The 19,145-nt window shown below is 39.1% G+C and overlaps 1 protein-coding gene across 4 annotated transcripts in view; it reads left to right on the top strand.

Moving 5' to 3' along the window:
- Window positions 1-18,271, top strand: part of VTI1A (vesicle transport through interaction with t-SNAREs 1A) — a 259,614-nt gene extending 241,343 nt beyond the window's left edge. For 2 of the 4 annotated variants that reach the window (XM_048310398.1, XM_048310399.1), the window contains one exon: window positions 17,150-18,271. In XM_048310398.1, the coding sequence (XP_048166355.1) occupies window positions 17,150-17,243 (94 nt within the window). In that variant the 3' untranslated portion in view covers window positions 17,244-18,271. The remainder of the gene's footprint in view (window positions 1-17,149) is intronic. The other 2 variants (XM_048310400.1, XM_048310401.1) reach the window with 1 other exon arrangement.
- Window positions 18,272-19,145: the final 874 nt, after the last annotated feature.

Raw genomic sequence — 19,145 nt, 5'->3', positions numbered from 1 at the left:
TTTGCCTTTTCAAATGACACTTCGCCAGCTTTTTAAAATTGCCTAAATCCCATGTGCACAGTGATGAGGACTGAGATTTTTAAGGACCTTGAATTATCTAAATCATGGCAGAGGCCAATTACCTCCAAGGATTTGATTCTTGGGTCTGATTCATTTAGTCTAGGAGTCTCAATGTCCTAATTATCTAACCTATTCCTTACGATAGGATTTGGGGGGTTTTTGTTTGGATTTTTTCTGCTAACACAAATAATTGATAAAGCGTTAGCAGAATATTCTAATGGTGTGCATTAGGGTTGGATGTAAGGTAGAAAGCAATAACAAGGATTATAAATAACTGCTTGATCTGTAGAATTCTAAAATAGCCTCTTAAATTTGATTAACTGTCTTAATATATGGTTAATCATCTAAATCCTTTATAAACTATTTGTAAATGCACCCTTGACATAAAGCATGACTGGTTTGTCTGTATTTTATGAAACATGGCAATTCTATTGAGGAAATGGAGCAGTATTTCTGAAATACAGTCAGTGTAACTGAGAAGGCAAACTTGGTGTTCCAGGTCTTAATTGTGGAAAGTCAAATACTTGCAGTTTCTGAATTTTCTTGTGTAAATTTGTTGTGCAAAGGTAGTGTGGAGTAGCTATTCTCTTTCTCAGAGCAAAGCAGGCAAAGGGAGGTAAACAGAAGGAGAGTTATAAAAGAGTTAAAACACAAAAATGGAATGATTTCAGAATGGTTTGAACCTCAGTTCTGTGGTACAAAACCATCGACATCAACAACAGGGTCTCCTGCCCACAAAAATACCCACTCCTGCCCCTAGGCTGCATCCAGCTGCTTTCTTGTGCATGGGCACTTCTGTTTTCCAGTCAGTGTCTTCAGATTGAATTGATCCAGTGCAAAATATCTCTCCTCACCTCTCCACCCTTCTCATTTTTCTCTTTCTTTTTTTATCCTGGATCAATTCCTTGATCTGGTTCATCGCATGGACCCACAAGCTGTTGAGTCAGCACAACTGAGGTTGGCATGCTGTAACGAGATGGCAGAAGTGAACACCAAGAGGAGGAGTACAGGTGGAGGAAGGGGCAGACTTGAGCATGACTCCTAAAATTAATATTGCTGCTGTTTGCTTTGCACCTTGGAAACATGGTCTTGGCTTGAGTCAGAACATTTAAACTATAAATTCCCCTCTAGCCTTTGACACCCTTAAACTTTACTTTTGCCATCTGCTAAGTGGGAATAACACTAGTTACCTCAGGGATATGAAGATTTACTAGCAGTTGTTCAACCAATTAGCACATGAAAAATAGGGAAAACTGCTTTTTACACTCCTGTATTTTGCTGAAATAATTCTCCCATGCTAATGAACTGCATTTCATTTGTAGTAAAGTAGTTGTTTTCAACTTTGTTCCTCCTATCAGAAATATGTTGCTAGAGCTAAGACAGGTCCCTGTTTTTGTAACCCAAGTGCCTCTATTTTTAGTTTTAAGATGTTGGCTGCATCTCTCTCTTTTTTTTTTTTTTAATTATATGTATATATTTATAACTCTTGCTATTGGGAGAGAACTTCCTGCAGACAGATCCATTTCTGTGGTGCTCTGCTCTGACATGGAGTCCCTTGTGTTCCACCAAGAGGTTGCTCCAGAATAAGTGTCTGCTCTGGTTGTAGGATAAGCCTGGTGAACTGTAAACTTTATATTGCCTTCAGCACATAGTAGATTTGCATGTGCAGGAGGTATTAGTGACTGGGCATCCAATACTTGGCAATGTCACATCTGAAGACGTGAGTGACAGCAGAGATGCAGCCCAGCCCCAGTGTCCTACTGAGTCACTTCCTCTTTGGATAATTACATTCTCAGCTTTCTCTGCAATTTTAACTGGGGGGGGAAGTATCTGTCCCTCATTTACAGAGGTGAGTCCTGTAACCATGCACCATTGAACAGCTGCCACATCTCACCCAGAAGGACTTTTTACATAATGTTCATATCTGGTTTGCATTCCGAGCTGCGCAGATCAGCAGTAACGCTACGTGGGTATCTGAAAGCAGGATTTGACCTGTACTTGGGTTCTGGTTCACATGCAGCAAGGAGCACTTAAATAGTTTCAGGAACTTCAACAGGAATACTGGTATGCAGAATCAGGCCCCTAAGGATCCTTGGTAATGAAAGGTATCCTGTAACTGTAAGGTATTATTATGGTGACTACTCTGGAGAACACAGAGGTATTGAAGTTGGCAAAATGAATTACAGAGTTAAATGTATAAGTAAACCAAAAAGTGACTGATGCTTTTTGCATAGTAATAATCTTCATAATCGCTTCATTTGCACAGTTATTTCATTTTAAACTTTAGGCACAGTTTTGAAGCACAACTCAGTGGAGATTTGTCCTGTAATCTAGAAACTTTAATGAAAGCTAATTGGAGGACAAATTTTAATCTAATTAAAATGTGGCTGCATAAAACAGAAAGGATGAATGAAGTGAAATGCTCTATGGGGCACGGTTTTCAAACAATGACTACCCTGAATACTAAGTCAAATGAAGCTTTTGTAAAATGATGATCATGAACATTGCCAGCAACAGAACAACCTTGAGAAACTGCAAATGAAAGTTTTTATGTATTCAGTTTAAAAAGTGGACATTTGAATCACAACTGCATAAGGACTTTTTAAAAAGAAAACAAAAGGCAACACAGTCTCATCTAAAAACATAACAAATAAATTAGCCAAAGGTGTACATTCCGTCCAAGTTCTCATGATCAGCAGATGCAAATGTTTGCAGTGCACCGATGAGTTATGAGCCCTAATGAGATTTCAATGCTGAGCAAACAATAAAAATTTATGCATTGCATAGTTTTAGTGGCCTTTGGCTTCATGGTTAGTGTTACACCCTTTCAACAGCTTCAGTAATATAATATCCAGCTGGCTTTGGAGGTAAGGAAAATTTTAGGGGTGAACTGAAATTGTGAGAAATAACGTGATTGATTGCTTTGTCAGAATAATGCATTTCCACGGTATAATTGTCCGTAGTAATCTTAACCCGGGTATGGATACATAGGTTCTAGTTATGTTCAGACACAAATTTTGAAGGATTCAGGTGAAGAATGGCTTTTCCAGCATTTGAGCCAGACCGTTTCCTGTGCCGGGTATGTGTCCAGGGGTCTCGCAAACAGCCCCTCTAACAAGAACATTCCTGTCATAGTCTGGCAAACAGGAGAATGAAAAGCTGCACTTTCCCCAACAACTGTCATGTGTCGCAAGAAAAGAAGCGGAGCACAGGCACAAGAAGAAAGGCACAATGGATATTGAAATAAATGTGTGTAATGGGGAGTGGGGGGATGAACGGGGGAATTCAACTGGTGCAGTGCGAGAGTGAGCTCAAATGAGTTAAATTTAAAAGTCCCATTTGTGGGTTAGGCTGTTATGCATCCAGAACCTCCACCATAATGATTGCCTGCATTACCCTACATAATATTAAAATCTTAGCCTGTGATTAATAGCAGATTCCCTGCATACGTGTCACAACACACATCTGCAGCAAATCTGCCAGTATATTTCTCTGCTAGTTTTACTTTGGGGCCATAAAGTAATTCCTGTTTTGTGAATGAGAATAAACCTATTATGCACTAGGTTAGCTACACCCAGTTTCTTCTCTTCAGGGAAAAAGAGCTGCTTATTTGATACAGCATCTCAAATTTCAGTGTTCAGAAGTGAGTTTAAGCCTTGGCTAGATTTGCTTGAGCAAGCTGTTGGGATTTACCTTCACCATTTCTTAGTTCTGTGTTTTCCAAAACCTTCTGTGCAAGGAGTATTGAGGAACTTCTGGACAGCAGTAAACTAGTGGACTTAATTGCAAGGTGTTTATTGCTAAATTTGTTAATGAGTCAACATGCAAAAAAGATATATTTATCCCTGTTTCCTCTTAAAGTAGTAGTAAAAAATAACTTCAAAAAATCTTTTTCCTAAGCTGTTGGTGATGCAGTTTTGCTGTTCACAAAAGCCCTTTTTCCCATCCACAAATAGCTACCTTTCACTTTGTCCCAAGGGAACTGAGCATAGCTCAAATGAAGCTTAAAAAAAAAAAAAAAAAAAAAAAAAAAAGATATTTTTCCCCGTTGTAGCTCAAAGCCTCTGCATATTCACACATGCACACAAAATAAAAAGGAAGATGCAGAAGCATTCCTCCAGTCTGCCCTCTGAAAAGTCCTGTCGACCTGTTTTACTCGCCAAAATGAAAGCAGAACCCCATGAAAACAACTTAAAGGACAACAAGAAAACATTAGGAAATCAACATCTGTTTTGCATTCTTGGCATCAAGTCTGTCCTTGCAACACAGGGTCTGACACAGATGTACAGGGTTATGACACCACTGAGTACTGCTTGATTTAAAATGGTGTAACAGAGCAGAATCAGGGCACTGAGCTCTTACAACTCTGTGCAGAGCTGTGGCACTTGATCTCCTTTGCAGATGTGGGACTCAAACCCCACTGAAGTTTTAGGCATCTTTCCATTGATTGATGCGGACTGTGGAGCAAGTCATATTCCTCCTCCAACCATTTAGAATTTATTATTGACTGCACTTTCTCATCGTGTGTGTTTTGCTGTCTGTAAAATCGCATTGCCCCGGTGTGTTCCAGTCAGCTGCATTGCGCGTAGCCACGCTCAGAGAACCTTTCAAATGATGTTACACAATTCACCTCTGCAGATTTTAAGCTAAATAAAATAGTAGCAAGGAGAGAGCCATTTAGAGGTACTCAGAAAGACAAAAAGAGCTCTGATTTAATTGAAGAGAATCAATAATAATGTAAATTTGGGAAGCCAGAGTTGCCACGAGAGCAGTTGTCTTGCCATGACTACTGGGATGGCACGGAGGGAGCAAATCTTTCCCTGTTTGGTTGACCATCATAGTGGTAGCAAAGTTAGCTCACCTCACCCCTGGCATAGCTTCAGGTCCCAGTGGAGCTGTGCCAGGCGGCGGTGCCACCGTGCAGTGTTTTCACCTGCCACTAGATGTCTGTGTGGGCTCTGAAACGTTCTCGAGGGGGTGATGCCCCTGGTAAACAGGACAGGCAAAACTGGAGCACAGGCTGTGGGGAAGCCTTTTAGTTTGTGTTTGTAATTGTAACAGCATTACTTTAATTAGGTCTGTGTTTAAAGCAATTTATGCTGTCTAAAACTAAATTCCAGCCTTTTTCATTTGAGGCAGATAAGGAAAAGGTTGAAGAAAAACTGTTGAAGATAAACTGTTTCCTTTCTGTTCATGTGAAGAACTGAAATGTATCTTACTGTTGCGAAAGTTTTGGAGGAAGTTTCTGACATGTAAAATAGGTTCATCTTATTTTTATTCTGAAATTATGAAATACCAAAATATAGAATACCTTTTTCATGAGTGAGTTGGTAAGACACATACATCAGCACATCTGGGCTCATGGAGGAAGGTAGCGCATCAGATGTTAAATTCAGTATATTAAAGGAAAACAAATAAACAAACAAAAAACCTCTGGACCTGGGCACAGAAATCTATTTCCCAATTCTGTTTCTCAGCAACCCACTGGCTGGCCAGGGCAGCTGCACCTGTGACCAGCTCTTCTGCAGAGATCTCCCGAGAAAAATACAAAAGTAATCAGCATATGTTTGACTTTCATTTATCTCTGTCACCCGGGAATAAGATACAGATAGTATCAGGAGCAATGAAAGGTATATTCTGATCTTATTTTCAAGTTTTTTTGTCTAGACAGAGAGGAGCAACCACATGTATCTCTGTGGAACACACAGCCCCACTCCACACACTCACATCCTAGGCTGAAGGCCAGAGGGAAGTAGTAGGCTGTCTATATTAAAAAAAAAGTTTAAAACCACCACCCACTCATCAGGTGACTGGAGACTGTGGTTGTAAAATATGCTGCAGGCAGAAGTTCTGAAAAATCCCAGAAAGTGTTGAAAACATCTCTAAACAAGGTATTTTTCTCCTGCACCTTTCTTGCTAAAGGTCCCAATTGCTGCCAAGAAAGCTAGTGAGAATGTTAGCTGCCAAATAAAAAATTTATGACAGTGTTTGGCAAGGAATTGTATCACTGCTTGTTTTATACATTTCCACAAGTCTCTTGAAGGGCTGTTGGACACATACAGCTCACTGATCACTGTGCTTTATCTGTTCTTTAATATATTAAAAAGCAAGTTCCGGTAAAGTATGGTTTAAACAATAGTTTTTTCTTTCAATGGCCTCCTGTAAGTACTTACCATGGTGAGAATATAATTTCTAAACAACCCTCCATATATTAAAGTTGTTTTAAAAGCTCTTTACCTGACAAAGTTGTTATTTGAGTCACTTTCATAGTAAAAATACATTAACTTTTCAATTAAAAATGTATCACTTTTGCAATTGTGTTTGTTATATGTAGGAGTCTGGGCCAATAAACTGTCTGTTAAAACATAAAGAAGTCCATTCAGTCAAAGTTGTGTCTGCCATTTATGTTTCAAAATCCAAAAAAATAATGTGTTGGTATTGCATTGCTCACCAATATTGATTAGGTTTCTGGCTCTATCATTAAATTAATGTTGGGGGAGAAAATTTTTCCAGTGGATTTAGCAGAAAAAATATATTTTTGAATACAGAGTTAGCACACCAACAATAATAATTAAGCTGGACAATGCTGAAGCAACAACCTTAAAAATATTTTCCTCCACTGAAGAAACAAAATGGTCTGTCTCTGTCTTTTCAAGCCCGTTATCAGATTAGGCTTCCAGCTGATAATTAGTGCTGTTTAACACGGACCTCGTTTCTCGGAAATCTCAAAGCCTGAGCGGTTTACTTTTTCTCATTATCATGTGCTGCTGGAGGTGGGAGCTCTGGAGCATGGAGCTGTACCTCCCTGCACCATTTTGTCAGGAGACGAAGAGCCTCCTCTTCTCTCTGGTGGCCAGGAGGCGGTGGGACACGGCCCTGGCGTGCTGTCCACTTCCAAGGGGACAACCAGAGCTGTCCCCAAGCTGCCCCAGGGCCCCACAGCTCTGCACTGTGCTTGTGCCTTCATGGCACAGCAAATACTCTTGAGCAGCCAACAGCACTACAGATGCTGTACGCCTTGTGTACGCTTGTGTATTTCATGGTGTTTGATATAAAGTACTCAAGACAGACCAGCATTAAGAGGATTATTTCAGACAGTATTAGGAGTTAATTTACAGAAGATTAGCTCTAAATCAGGCAGATATCATAAGCAAATTAGCATCAGTTGTAAGAGATTCAGAATCAAAATGTGTGGTGGTTTTAGTTTTTCCCTACGTGAGCTTAGTGGAAGAGTAGTATCTTTATTAGTTTCCCACACTAAGGTGTTACATCTCAAATAGTGAAGAACAGGTATTCTTTTTTTCCTACATGCTCACTATTTATTATGATGCTGTTTATTGGCAATGAAACTGCTTAGTTCCAAATACCCTTCCTCTGCTGAATATTTTATATTTCATGCCATTTCTTCATTGAGTAATGTTTTGTTTGGCCCTAGAAATGATGTCTCCATGGTGTGTTACAATATTTTAAATAGGTAATATGCAGCTTTACTTCAGAGTAAAGTACTTGATCCTTTTTTTTTTCTGTTAAAATGAGTCACATTCTAATGCCAACTCATAAAAATAAAGGAGTGTATAAAATGCTACATACCAGAGTGAAGATTATAGCTACTTAAAAATAGCTTCCTTAATATTTAAGCTTGTAAATTATAAATTCATTTTATTTCCACAGCAGTGATGGTTAATTTGTATTAAAAAGCAGATTCTGTTCTTCAATCAATTTTCCAGACATTTTTCTGGCTGCAGGCAGACAGGCATGAGCACCTATCCCATCCCTTCTCAATATGGCAGTTTTGAGAACACTTGCCCAGTTAGTGGAGAAGATGATTAAGTGGATTGGACCATGATAGTAAAGCCTGTGCCCTGAGTTGTCCTTGGGATTCTGAAAGTTTTGAAGTCTACAAATGGGATTCTCATCTTTGGAGAAATTTGTGTTCTGCTGTCCAAGAGATTAAACTGCTTAGTCTTCAGTGTGCTCCTGAACACTTGGGGTTTTAACAGAGGAGGGAAGTCTGAGCAGTGTTTTTTACGATTTTTTTCCTCTCTTGATGGACCAAATTCCTCTTGACAAGGTTGGCCTGAGGTCATGAATGTCTGAATCTTTGTGCTTTCCAGGAGATCATGAAGACTTACACCCACCCTAAGCCAGTTGGGCTTGCAGGTCCCTCTGGTTGCAAGACCTGCAAGGGCTCTTGCACTGTGACTTTGTGCCCTGTGGTTTTACCGAATATTTGGGGGCTTGACGTGGTTCTTAAACCGAGGTGTCTGAGGTCATGACAAAGTAGAGGCTCCTCTGCTTCCCTAATAGAAATACTGTAACATGCTGAAAAGAAAATACTTTCATAGTGGCAAGTATCTCCTGACAACTAATTTGATAGTTCTCTATCAGGTAAACCATTTGTGAATACATCGATTCTTTTTATTTTTCAGTGTTCTGTCTTTACTGTTCCCAGGTTTTCTCTGAACCAGTTGGGCAAAAATTGATTTTTATTTGTTCCACTGGCCTTGTGGAAAATTAGCTTATGAACTGGTTTTTATAGGAAGACTCAAAGCCCAGAAAAGGTTGAAAAATAAGCCTATAGCAGTCAAAATTGTTGTCTGAAATGTCTTCAGACTGGAAGGCTGAATTTATTGCTCAAAACAAGTACTAGCATTGTGGAGGTGTGCAGTCCTGCTCATTATCACTGGAAAAGGGGGAACCAAAAAGCACAGTAAAAAATTAAATTTTAATAATGCTAGTGATATTTTCTAAATCCTTCTTGACAGAAAGATTCTCATTATTTTTATCTGTCTCAGAGTAGGCTCTTTTAATGCCATCTCACAAATGGCCTTAGCCATGATTGTTTTCCTTTCTTTTATAGCATTTGAAAAAAAATGAATATATACCAAAAAAAATTCTATTCTATCATTCAAGAAGTGCCATGAAATGGTAACATTTTGGATAGCACATCTTCAGGAACAATTGCTGCGAATGCCTTCAGGTTTTTACAAAAGAGGTCAACATTGTTAAGACAAATGCAGAAAACTTGCCATACAAAAAGACGCCCAGTCAAATATGGTGTAATAAGAAGAAAATAATGCAAGAAGAGAGTGTGTGTCCAGTCTCCAGCTTTGTCACACCTAAAAGCTGTAGATTAGTCATTAATTAAATTGAGGCAGGGTGAAAGACATTACTTCCTTTCATCTGTTTAAGATACATCTTTTAGTGGTTTCTAATGATTATGGAAGTTGATAAGATGCAGACTTTTGACATTTTTGTTTTCTTTAAATTGCACAGAATGTAAATTTAACTATATTTATCATAAAAGCCAATATGAGATCATGTACGTTCTTGTCATTTTATAGCTTGCATACATTTCTTCTGCTGGAGAAATAATTGCTTTTACCTTTGAGTGCTGACGAGGGGGTTGGGGTTTTCTTTTTCCTATTAACTGTTTGGGGACCAGGGTTTCATGTACCCGACGTGCTGAAGAATGCCACTGCACCGACAGCTGGGCTATCCACCCTCCCTCAGAGCTCTTGCTAAAGCTCTCCTAATGTTTGCTAAGGCCTATGGTTCTTAGTCATGCTCAGGTGACTAAATGTGTGATTTGTTCTTCTTGATACTTCAGTACCCTGAGAAAGGCTGGTTGGAAATTAGGACAACCTTGACTCTTTCCACTTGCAGTTGCCACTGTGCATGTGATTGTCATTTAGACTTGCCGAAGGGATCTGATGTTGCCTGTGCTCTGCATGAAATGAGTTAATCCCTCCCCTGTTTTGGTTGGTGAGTTTCCATGGCCCCAGAAGCCCCACTGTGCCTCCTAGTGATGGTCATAACCTAATTGATTCCCTCTGTGGAAGGAGTGGACATGGAGATGGGAGAAAACTGAAGTTGCATCAAAACTGTTCAGAGAAAAGTTCTATGTCAGGGTCTCCCAGCAGCAGAAGGATACTTTTCATCCTTCAGAAATGCCTTCCCATGTGTTTTAAAAATAAGCAGTGAATAAAATCTAGCTAGTACACAATTTTCAGCACCCTTCCATTTTGTGTTTTTGCCTTTAGCCCCACATCCATGAGGTCCTCGTTCAGGCTTTCCCTGTTCTCACGTTTGATTTCCAATCGTTCCTGTAGATCTCTTTCCTTCCTACGCCAGCCAGTGCCCTCTCACTCCCCACACACTCCACTGATCACCTGGGTACAATTTTCACTTCCTGAGACTGCCAGCTCCTTGAGAGAAGGCTCATGCAAGCCATGATAACCCTGATGGCTACCAAATAACACTATACTCCAATGCTGTTCATTTGGAATGTGTTGCAAGATTTCTATTATGAATTAAATCTCTCCGTAAGTATTTTAGCTATCAGATATGATGAAAATAATTCTGAGTTTTAATCTTAATGGCAAGATTGTCAGAAGATGGCACAGCAAGGTAAAAACGTAGTCAAGGAAGGCCAGTGTGTTTCAGGAGGCATTCAGACGAGAAAGGGATATCTTTTCTATCTTTTACTCCTCCAGAAAAACTGTCAAAGGAAAAGTATATTTGCTTCTCGTCAAAAATTAATGTGCAAATATAGGATCCATTAAAAGGAGATGATGGATCAAGGTATTTACTGGCTAATTATTGATTAGCATCTTCTGCTTCACTGGTGAGTTTCATCTCTGCAATATTTCTGATTAATGGGAGGTTACACACACTTTACAATATGCTAATGCTTTTCTATATGATTTTGCCTTCAGAGCTAGCAAGCTTTCTTGCTTGGACCTCATGTTCAAGCTTTTAGGGGTATTCGTTCCTATGCTGTAGGCACCTAACCTGGCTGACCACTGCTGCTGGGGTGCATATATGGCCGGGAGAAAGCGAGAGCAGTTCAGAGCAGGAGTGGAGCTTATATATACAGAGGGCTGAGGGAGATTAGCTAGATATAATTTCGATGTTTAAAGTGGGATAGTGTGACTACTTCCCTGCACCTGTTATTACATGACTCATTCTTTCATTCGGGGCCCAGGTGGAAACACGTTGATGTGGTTTGAGTGTAATGCTATAACTAGAGATTGGTATCCATGTTATTACAAGTAGACAGCCCCAGTCCTTGAGACTGAACTTTAAAGCTAGAGGACATAGCTCTGCACAATTCCTCAGCTCTACCAACAAAATCTTAGGCACCTTGCATGGCCTGGCTCTTTCAATAAACCCTGCTAGAAAATCAGCTAGAAAAAGGTCTTCCTTTCTTATTCTCCAGGCTTCCATTTTTGAGTGTTTCATTTCATTATCTGCTCAGTTTTCAGCAGTTTTTAATGGATTTTCCCAGGGTCTTACAAAGAGGCACCTTCGGGAAGGAATTCAGAGAACATGAAAGAGGCTTCTGCTGGGAACAGTGTGCACACTGGAGGTGGACCTCAGGAAGTGTGGCCTTTTTGTCCCCAGGAAGCCATGGGGAGTCCCATCCCCTCTGCAACACCCCCAAAGCCTTTTCACCTCTAAATATACAATGTCAATTACAATGTAATTAGATCTTCTGGCTTGAGAACATAAAGACTTGGACATATTTTCAGAGTTTGTGGTTGGGAAGAGGAAAAAAAACTTGAGTGTTTTCCAAATTCCTCACTTTTTCCAGGGTCAGCTAGAAGAGGACCGAGAAGTCATATGCCAGTTGCGCAGATATTTTTTTCACTGGTATTTCTGTTTGCTAATTTCAGTCATTAATGATGAAAAATGTCTCAAGTCAGATACTTCCAGCCAGCTGTAATTCTGCTAGGCAGAGTTCTCTTACTGTTTTATTACAGTAGGTTGCCATGTCTTTATGTTTTTGCCACAGCCTGTCTCATTCTTTTCAGTTGCTTTTATTTAAGAAAAGCATTCTTAAACCTGAATATGGGAATGATGGAACAGCCCACAGATACCCTGAACTTGGGATTCATCATTATGTATCTAAGGCTTTGCTTTACTAATCATAACATTTTATTCCCCTATGTGGGTGGGGTTTAGTGCTTCCATTTGAAAACTCATCGTAACAAGGATGTCCTTATATATAGTAATAATTGTGTCTGTTCAGAAGGTATGTGAGTATAATTGTATTACTTTAAATTCACATTTAGTTTCATCTGGTATTAGTTTTTGCCTATGTGACTAGACCTACACTTCGTGTTTGTTTGAATCTGCTGATTTGCACATGAATATTGGACACTTAAAAATCACTTGCCACTGATTTGCATGCACCTATTTTCTTTCATGTTAGCAAAAACTGCCAACCAGAAGTAAAAGGGCACAAAAAGCGCAATAGCCAAGTATTCAAAGTGACCATTTAAAATGTGATCTTGTATACAGAGGACAAGCCTTTCTGTCCAGTAAACTGATAGGAATCCTTCTAGTAAAATCATAAATACATATTACAGTGAAACAGTGTTGGACAGTGCTCCGTCATCAATCAGTCTGTGTTCTTGAGGACACTTTTTCAAGATGCCTCCTTTAAGAATAAAGCCCTGTGTTGTAATGAATGTGTGCTAACTGATCCCCTAAGCCATTTGTTTAGGTTTTTTTTTTTTTTAATTTGTATCAGTGTCAGAGTTGAGCTTCCGTAAGAAATTTTTTACAGTATTTTATTTGTAATCTTCAAGTTAAGGGCACAAAACTCTTTATGCACCCAGAGTCTGCACTGGTTCATTTATATCCTGCATTTTGTTAACATGTTACCGTGATTGCTAATTTTCATGACAATTGTTATTGTACCATCAGTGCTTAAGGGCAAGGCATCATTATTCAATGCTGGTCAATCAGGCACTAAGACATGTGCAAGACATCAGACATATAGATGTCGTGCACTCCCCTGCTAATGAATGCAGTTTTATAAAAAGGTTTAAACACGGTTGGCATCCTTAATGTAAGGTTTGCAAAAGTGCTTTGTGTTTATATGGAGCAGATCTAAACATGGCACAAACAGAGTTAGACCCATTGTGTGTATGTGTGTGTGAAGCTACAGACAGGAGCGAATCCTTTGGGGGTTTGAAATGTGGAAAGGCAGCACAGTTTCTGCCAGGGCAAGAGTGAGGGGAACAGATTTGCCACGAACATTAGTGTTCAGTAGCAGATGTGGGGCCTGTTCTGCAGTGGTTGCCCTGTGCACCAAGGAGGTGATCCTCAAAAGCGGATGGTGTCATGAATTCGGCACCGGCTGGAGGCACCCTCCAGCACAGCAGTGGTCAGAGATTAGGCACTGTGACCAGAAGCCAGGATAAAGGGTCAGGCATCTGGAAAGGTGGAGCAGAAGGAAATTGGAGAGGAGAGGGATGTGCTTTCTGTGTTATTAGACCAGAGTGCTCTTCTAGTGCACCAGTTAGCATTACCCTTGTGTCTGCTTTAGTTAAGGTTTGTGTGGTTTTGCACCCAAATATTTCGGGCTGCTGTCCATAATAAACTAGATGGAGCTTGGTTTAAAAGCACAGATTTTTCGTCTCTTCTAACTCAAAGTAGAATGAGCCCTTGTGCTCATAGAGCCTTGTATGAAAGGAACAGTAGACATTGGCTGTTAACGAGCTCCCGCACAGGGCTCCAGCAGAACTTGGTGTGAATTCAGTGCCTAAGCTGCATCAACTAAATGGTTAATTCTTCTCATATCAACAGCACTGTGATTCATAATGTAAACTTAAGGAATCCTTGATGTTTCAGTCACACATTCCTCTTAATTTGGCCATGCATTCTTTTAAAGCTACAGTGTGCTAACTTAATAAAATGCAGCATGCAAATGCACAAGTTTTTGCCTTCAGGCATTTTAGCCATGGATGTTTCAATGGGTGTCTTCTTTCAAGTATATATTCTTTCCTAAATTATTTACCCTGTAAACATGCTTTGCATTTTCAAAGAAAAATCTGGGCTTCCTCATTCACCATATTTTGTTGAATTTAAGGTGTAATGGAGATAAAAGACTATCATCTGCTTCTTGTGAGCATGTTAGCCTTTGGGATTTTTTTGTAGCGAGTGTTAGGCCCCATTTTCTTCTCCTTTGGTATTATTGCTCCCTCCCCCACTTAAATTCCTTGATGCTTTGCCTAAAGCAATACCCACTGGCAGTGTCTGGCTGTGACAGTACTATAGGCTTCCCTACAGATGGGTCCTGCCAATGCCAACCATTGTTCTACAACTGTGAGCTGGCTTGACTGTCTTGGATCACTTAAAACCCCCTTTCCTCTTCATTTTTTCTTTACTCTAAAGGGTCGTCCTTGCCTATTGACTTTGAGATCTGAAATATGCTGACACCCAGAGCTTGTGTTCTCTGTCTTAGCAGCAGCAGCTCCCAGACTTGGATTTCAACAGGCACCACTGAGTCCTCCTCGGGACTGTCCTGCTGCTGCAAAACAGCTCTGTCATTCTCCTTCCAGCCTCATCCTTTGGGCAGTATGCAGTTAGTTTAATTTTACTTGCTCACTTGAAAGGAAAACAGTAAAATTCAATGTTATTCTTTTTTAAAAGATATAAAATTAATCTTTAACTGTGCGCTTGAATATTAAAAGTGTATAATGCTTCAATGTAGGAATCTGTTGATAACATCCATCCTATTTCATGATTAATTTGTTCCTTTTAATATGATATTCTTTTGCTGCACTGTGCAGACTAATTCAGATTCCTAGAAATTGAACTTTGATATGTATTTCCTAGATTCACACCGTAAGTGAACCTTCAATTAGTAGATGCAGGTGGTGGCATGCCTCACTCAGTGTTTTCTTGAAAAGGATTTTAGAGACATGGACACTGATTAAATAATCTTGCAATCAGGTGTGTACTGACAGGGTATTAAAAATAAAGCATTTGGGGGATTTGATGCTTCTTTTTTATTTTTCTTTAGTTTTGTGTCTCAGATGATGCAATAATTTTTTCACTGGGCCAGAGATAGGAGGAGTTGATTTAAACACTCAGTATGTTATGTATGCCTTTGCCTAACTATGTGTTAGATTAAGCGAGTTTCACTCACAGTTAATCCTTTGTAAATTAGCATTATGGATGCCTTGGGGCCCACATCCCACAAATAAAATGGTTGTCAAGCCAGCTGCACTGTGTATTACTTAAGGCTGAATGTTTTAAGAGTTTTCATGCTTTTAATCTATTTCACTGCTGAGTTTCAATTTTGCTGAGTGTCTTTTCAGGAGTGATGAGGGCGAGTGAGTAAATATATATTCTGGTTTTCATGCATTTGCCTGGGCAAATCGTTTGTTATCAGGTGTTTGGCAGAGAATGTCACACCCCCGCCACAAAAGAGAAGCTTGTAAGTTCAGGTGTTAAATTGAAGTGCAAACCAACAAGAACCAAAAGCCCTTAATTAGCTTTATTTTGTTAGCCTGCTACACTTTTTTTTTTAGGGGAAAAAAAGAGTGAGAAACATCCCTCCCTCCTCCTCATCCTTTTGGCAGAGTAAATATTGCCTGTTAAGTTTGAATTAGCTGTCATCGCGAAAGAATTAATGCTGTGGTTGAGCCTTTCTAGTGAGGAAGGGAAAAATAAACGAGACAGATCTTAGTTCAGCTTTAAGTGATAAATGAGGACAAAGCAGCCCATTCATCTCCTGCTAGGAAAGTGGACACAAACACTAAAGCAGTTTTGCGGAAGACGTGTCAGCAAATGTGATCATTTTGTAACCTGTCAGGAGGATAGAGAGCTAGTCCTTTTAGAGTGTCACAGGGGAGGGTGTCTGTCTGATGTGACAGTTTTCATCCATCCATTTACTGCTTTTCCTTTAGGTGGGGGGTAAGCAAGGAGAGAGCTGGAGTTGGTTAAAACTGCATTTTTCTTTACACTTTCCAATATAATTTATATGTATATCCACTCGCATCCAAATGAAAAACATTTACCAAGGAAAACTCCCTTCTGCTCTCTGGAGTTTCTTCTCTCTTTCACTGCATGAAATATGCTCATTTTAACACATTACACTCTCTGTCTTCAAGTTGTACTTCGTTTGATGTTTCATAAAACAGTTTTACCTCTTCTTACCATTGTTTGCTTCTTGAAGACTTTGTTTCGTTTTGTTTTGCAGAAGCATGAGAAAAAAGTGTGTAACTTGGGGTGCTTTTGTTGCATTTGGTTGTTGGGGTTTTTTTTGCTATACCCCTCCAATTCTGATGATAAGCTTCTTGTACGTTTTGCAATAGTCCCTGTTAGTGAAGAGCCTGAGAAAATATTCTTCCTTCTCTGTGAGAATGGCATAACAAATGCTGAATTCTCACAACCAAAATCCTCACGTGAAATGCCTCAAATTCTACTGTTTCTCGATTTAGTAATTTTAATTGACCTATTAATTTTAGGAAAATTCTGAAGTGATGTGATGACTGATTTTAGAAGCAGGAATTTCTCCCAGCAAATGATTGAAAAATATTAGGACTTTCTACTTCTGGCATCTTTTTATTTTCACTAATCTCCATTTTTTTCATACTACATAGAAATGTAACATTTGCCTATTACCATAGGTAAAGGTATGCTACAGAGACAGGAGATGCTTTTACAACACAAGCTTCACAGTTTGACACTTGCTTCTTTATATCATCCTTTTCTTCAAAACTACCTTTTGTACTTTTCCCTTGGTATTTTAGTACAAGTGAGTATCTCATTGACATGTGTTTCCTTGAAATATTGTTCCTTAATAGTAAAATCCCTTGAAAATTAATAAATTATTTCTTTTCAGTTTAAAAAACCGTGAAGATTTCAGAATGATTTTAAAAAGTATAATGATGTTTACTATTACAGACCACCCTGCTTGGATTGCATTGACTGAACACTATTTTTTTCATTTGTTCTTAGAAGGTTAATAAATTGGAACATAATTTATTTTATTTATTCTAATATGTATATAAATGTATGCATAATTCAGAAAAGTCTACTTCTTTCTTGAATACAAAAGTTGGATTTAATAGTTACATAAAGAAGTGGTTGGAAGCACTGGAAATGGGAGAAGTAAAAAATAATCAGGGTACACAGAATGGTTGAGGGAATACTGAGTTTGTGGGCACGTGTCTTTTCTCCAATTTATTTGTGCACCTCATTTTATAATTTTTTATATATATTCTGCTATTTTGGTTTATTTTGTTTTATTCACTGTGGTTTTCTTGTCTCTTCTGCTTTTTTCCAGGATCATCCAAAACCGGATTTTGATCGTTGTTCTGGCAGTCGTCATCATCTTCACCACCATGATGGCTATTTTTTTTTCTGTCAGGGGACGCTGATATCTTTGTTCTTCACTAAACAGCAACAAACTGCTTGTTCTAAGTAATTAAGACAAAGTGGTCACATGAATCATTCTCTTGCACTGACAGAGTCTCCCTCTCTTTTCCACTCTTCAACTCAGGTGCAAGTGGTGTAAAATATTTTGTATTATTGATGGCATAGTTGACGGCATGTGGGGCTATTTTTTTCTTACATATTTGTCTTTATCTGAGTGTTTTCAGAATCTTAATATTGTTGGAGTGAGGGCTTGCTCTGGTGTAAAAAGACTTAATGTGTGTCGAATTCACTCAAAGGCAGTTAGCCTGAAAGTTGCCAGAGTTTAGTGAGGGAAGAGGGGTCTTTGCACTTTTCTTGTGCTGTGCAGGGTGTATGAATATCAAGCAGTATCTGGCCTTCTGTGATGTAGAATATAAGTAAAGCAGAGACCAAATGATGTAGAAAGTGAACCTGTCTCCTGTGACTAACTCCCAATCATGCATTATCGTAATAGATGTAACCTGGTTAAGAACAGTAGCTAGTATTAAAAAGAGAGCAACCTTAGGATGATGTTTAATATATGATGTGAATCCAAAACTCAATTTAACAATTTTTTTGTTTAAAATTAGGCTTTCTTTTCTGCTATTCAAAGCAATTCCACTTTCATCATGATCATGAAAATGCATCACTTACCTAAAATGTAGTTGTGGCTACGGCCCATCTGTTGAATCTCTTTTAAATCTTCCAGTGTTGATATATGTACTGATAAGCATTACACACTAGGCCCTTAATGAAGATGTATAAAGACACTTATCTATTTGTTGCTGATTGAAAAGAGATCCTAAGTAATAGTTCAGCAACAAATGTGTGATTATAGTGCATTAAACAATAATCTAGATTTTTAATACTGACCTGACTGTGTTGAGACTGCATGTTGGAATATTTTGAGTGTGTTAAATTCTGATGTGATATTCCCCTTTTTAAACAGAAACTGTAAAAATGTTAATTTATATATGCTTTTAGCTGATATAATATATCATAGTTTCATCTACCTGTGTGTAAATGAGCTGTTTCTCTTTTCCTATTGGCTGTGTTTCTCCTTTAGACAGGTTGCGGTCATTTGGCTTATAATTAAGCTTATAACTCCAACAAAGGGCTACCACTGATGATGTGATAAAGTTCGTATTTTCATAATAACTTCTAAATTCATTATTTGCAATCCCTTACAAATATTGCAAATGGAGAGAAATTTTAAGCCCTTGAACTTAAGCCATAAAATGTTTCCGAAAGATGTTCAAAGAAACAAAAATCTGGTGACTTTTGTTTCCCCCACATTAGGCAGGATCTGAGCACTGAGTTTTCCTGTGTGCCTTAGTACTTTTGGGGTTTTGGCATCCCTGTGGACTCTGCCAACTTGCTGTGCTGTCCCTGGGAGCTGATTTGGGGAGCTGATTTTGGCCCTAAATGTGTCGCTTTCTCTACATGGAAACAACTCAGTTAAAAGGATGTGGTACTGATGCCACAGCTAAGACATAGTAAGATGGTGATAAATGTAGAATAAAAGGATCCACAGGAAAAATGCTACTCATTGAAACAAATGGAAGCATGTAGGGTCAGCGCTGCTGTCTGTTACATGCAACTCACAACGAAGTTTAGAAGTGGTTTATGTGCTGGGTTTCTCTACCAGCTCATGTCAATGGCTGTAGGATGGTGCTGGGACAAAAGTTCCCGGATAATCCAGACCCAGGTTTCAGGAGGTGTTGTTCTGTGCAGCACAGACATGTTCACCTCCTCACCTTGGTGGCCCTGCACTGTCACAAGGTCATGGGACACCCTGGCCGCCTCCTGGGGCATCCTGTCCTTTCATCCTTGCCAGGTGTGTGGCATTTACCTTGTGGCTCTCAGACACAGAAAGATTTGGGTGT

This window comes from Corvus hawaiiensis, chromosome 8 (assembly GCF_020740725.1).
Source record: "Corvus hawaiiensis isolate bCorHaw1 chromosome 8, bCorHaw1.pri.cur, whole genome shotgun sequence".
Taxonomy (NCBI): Eukaryota; Metazoa; Chordata; class Aves; order Passeriformes; family Corvidae; genus Corvus; species Corvus hawaiiensis.
The sequence above is the reverse complement of the archived record's forward strand: the minus strand, read 5'-3'. Positions and strand labels throughout refer to the sequence as shown.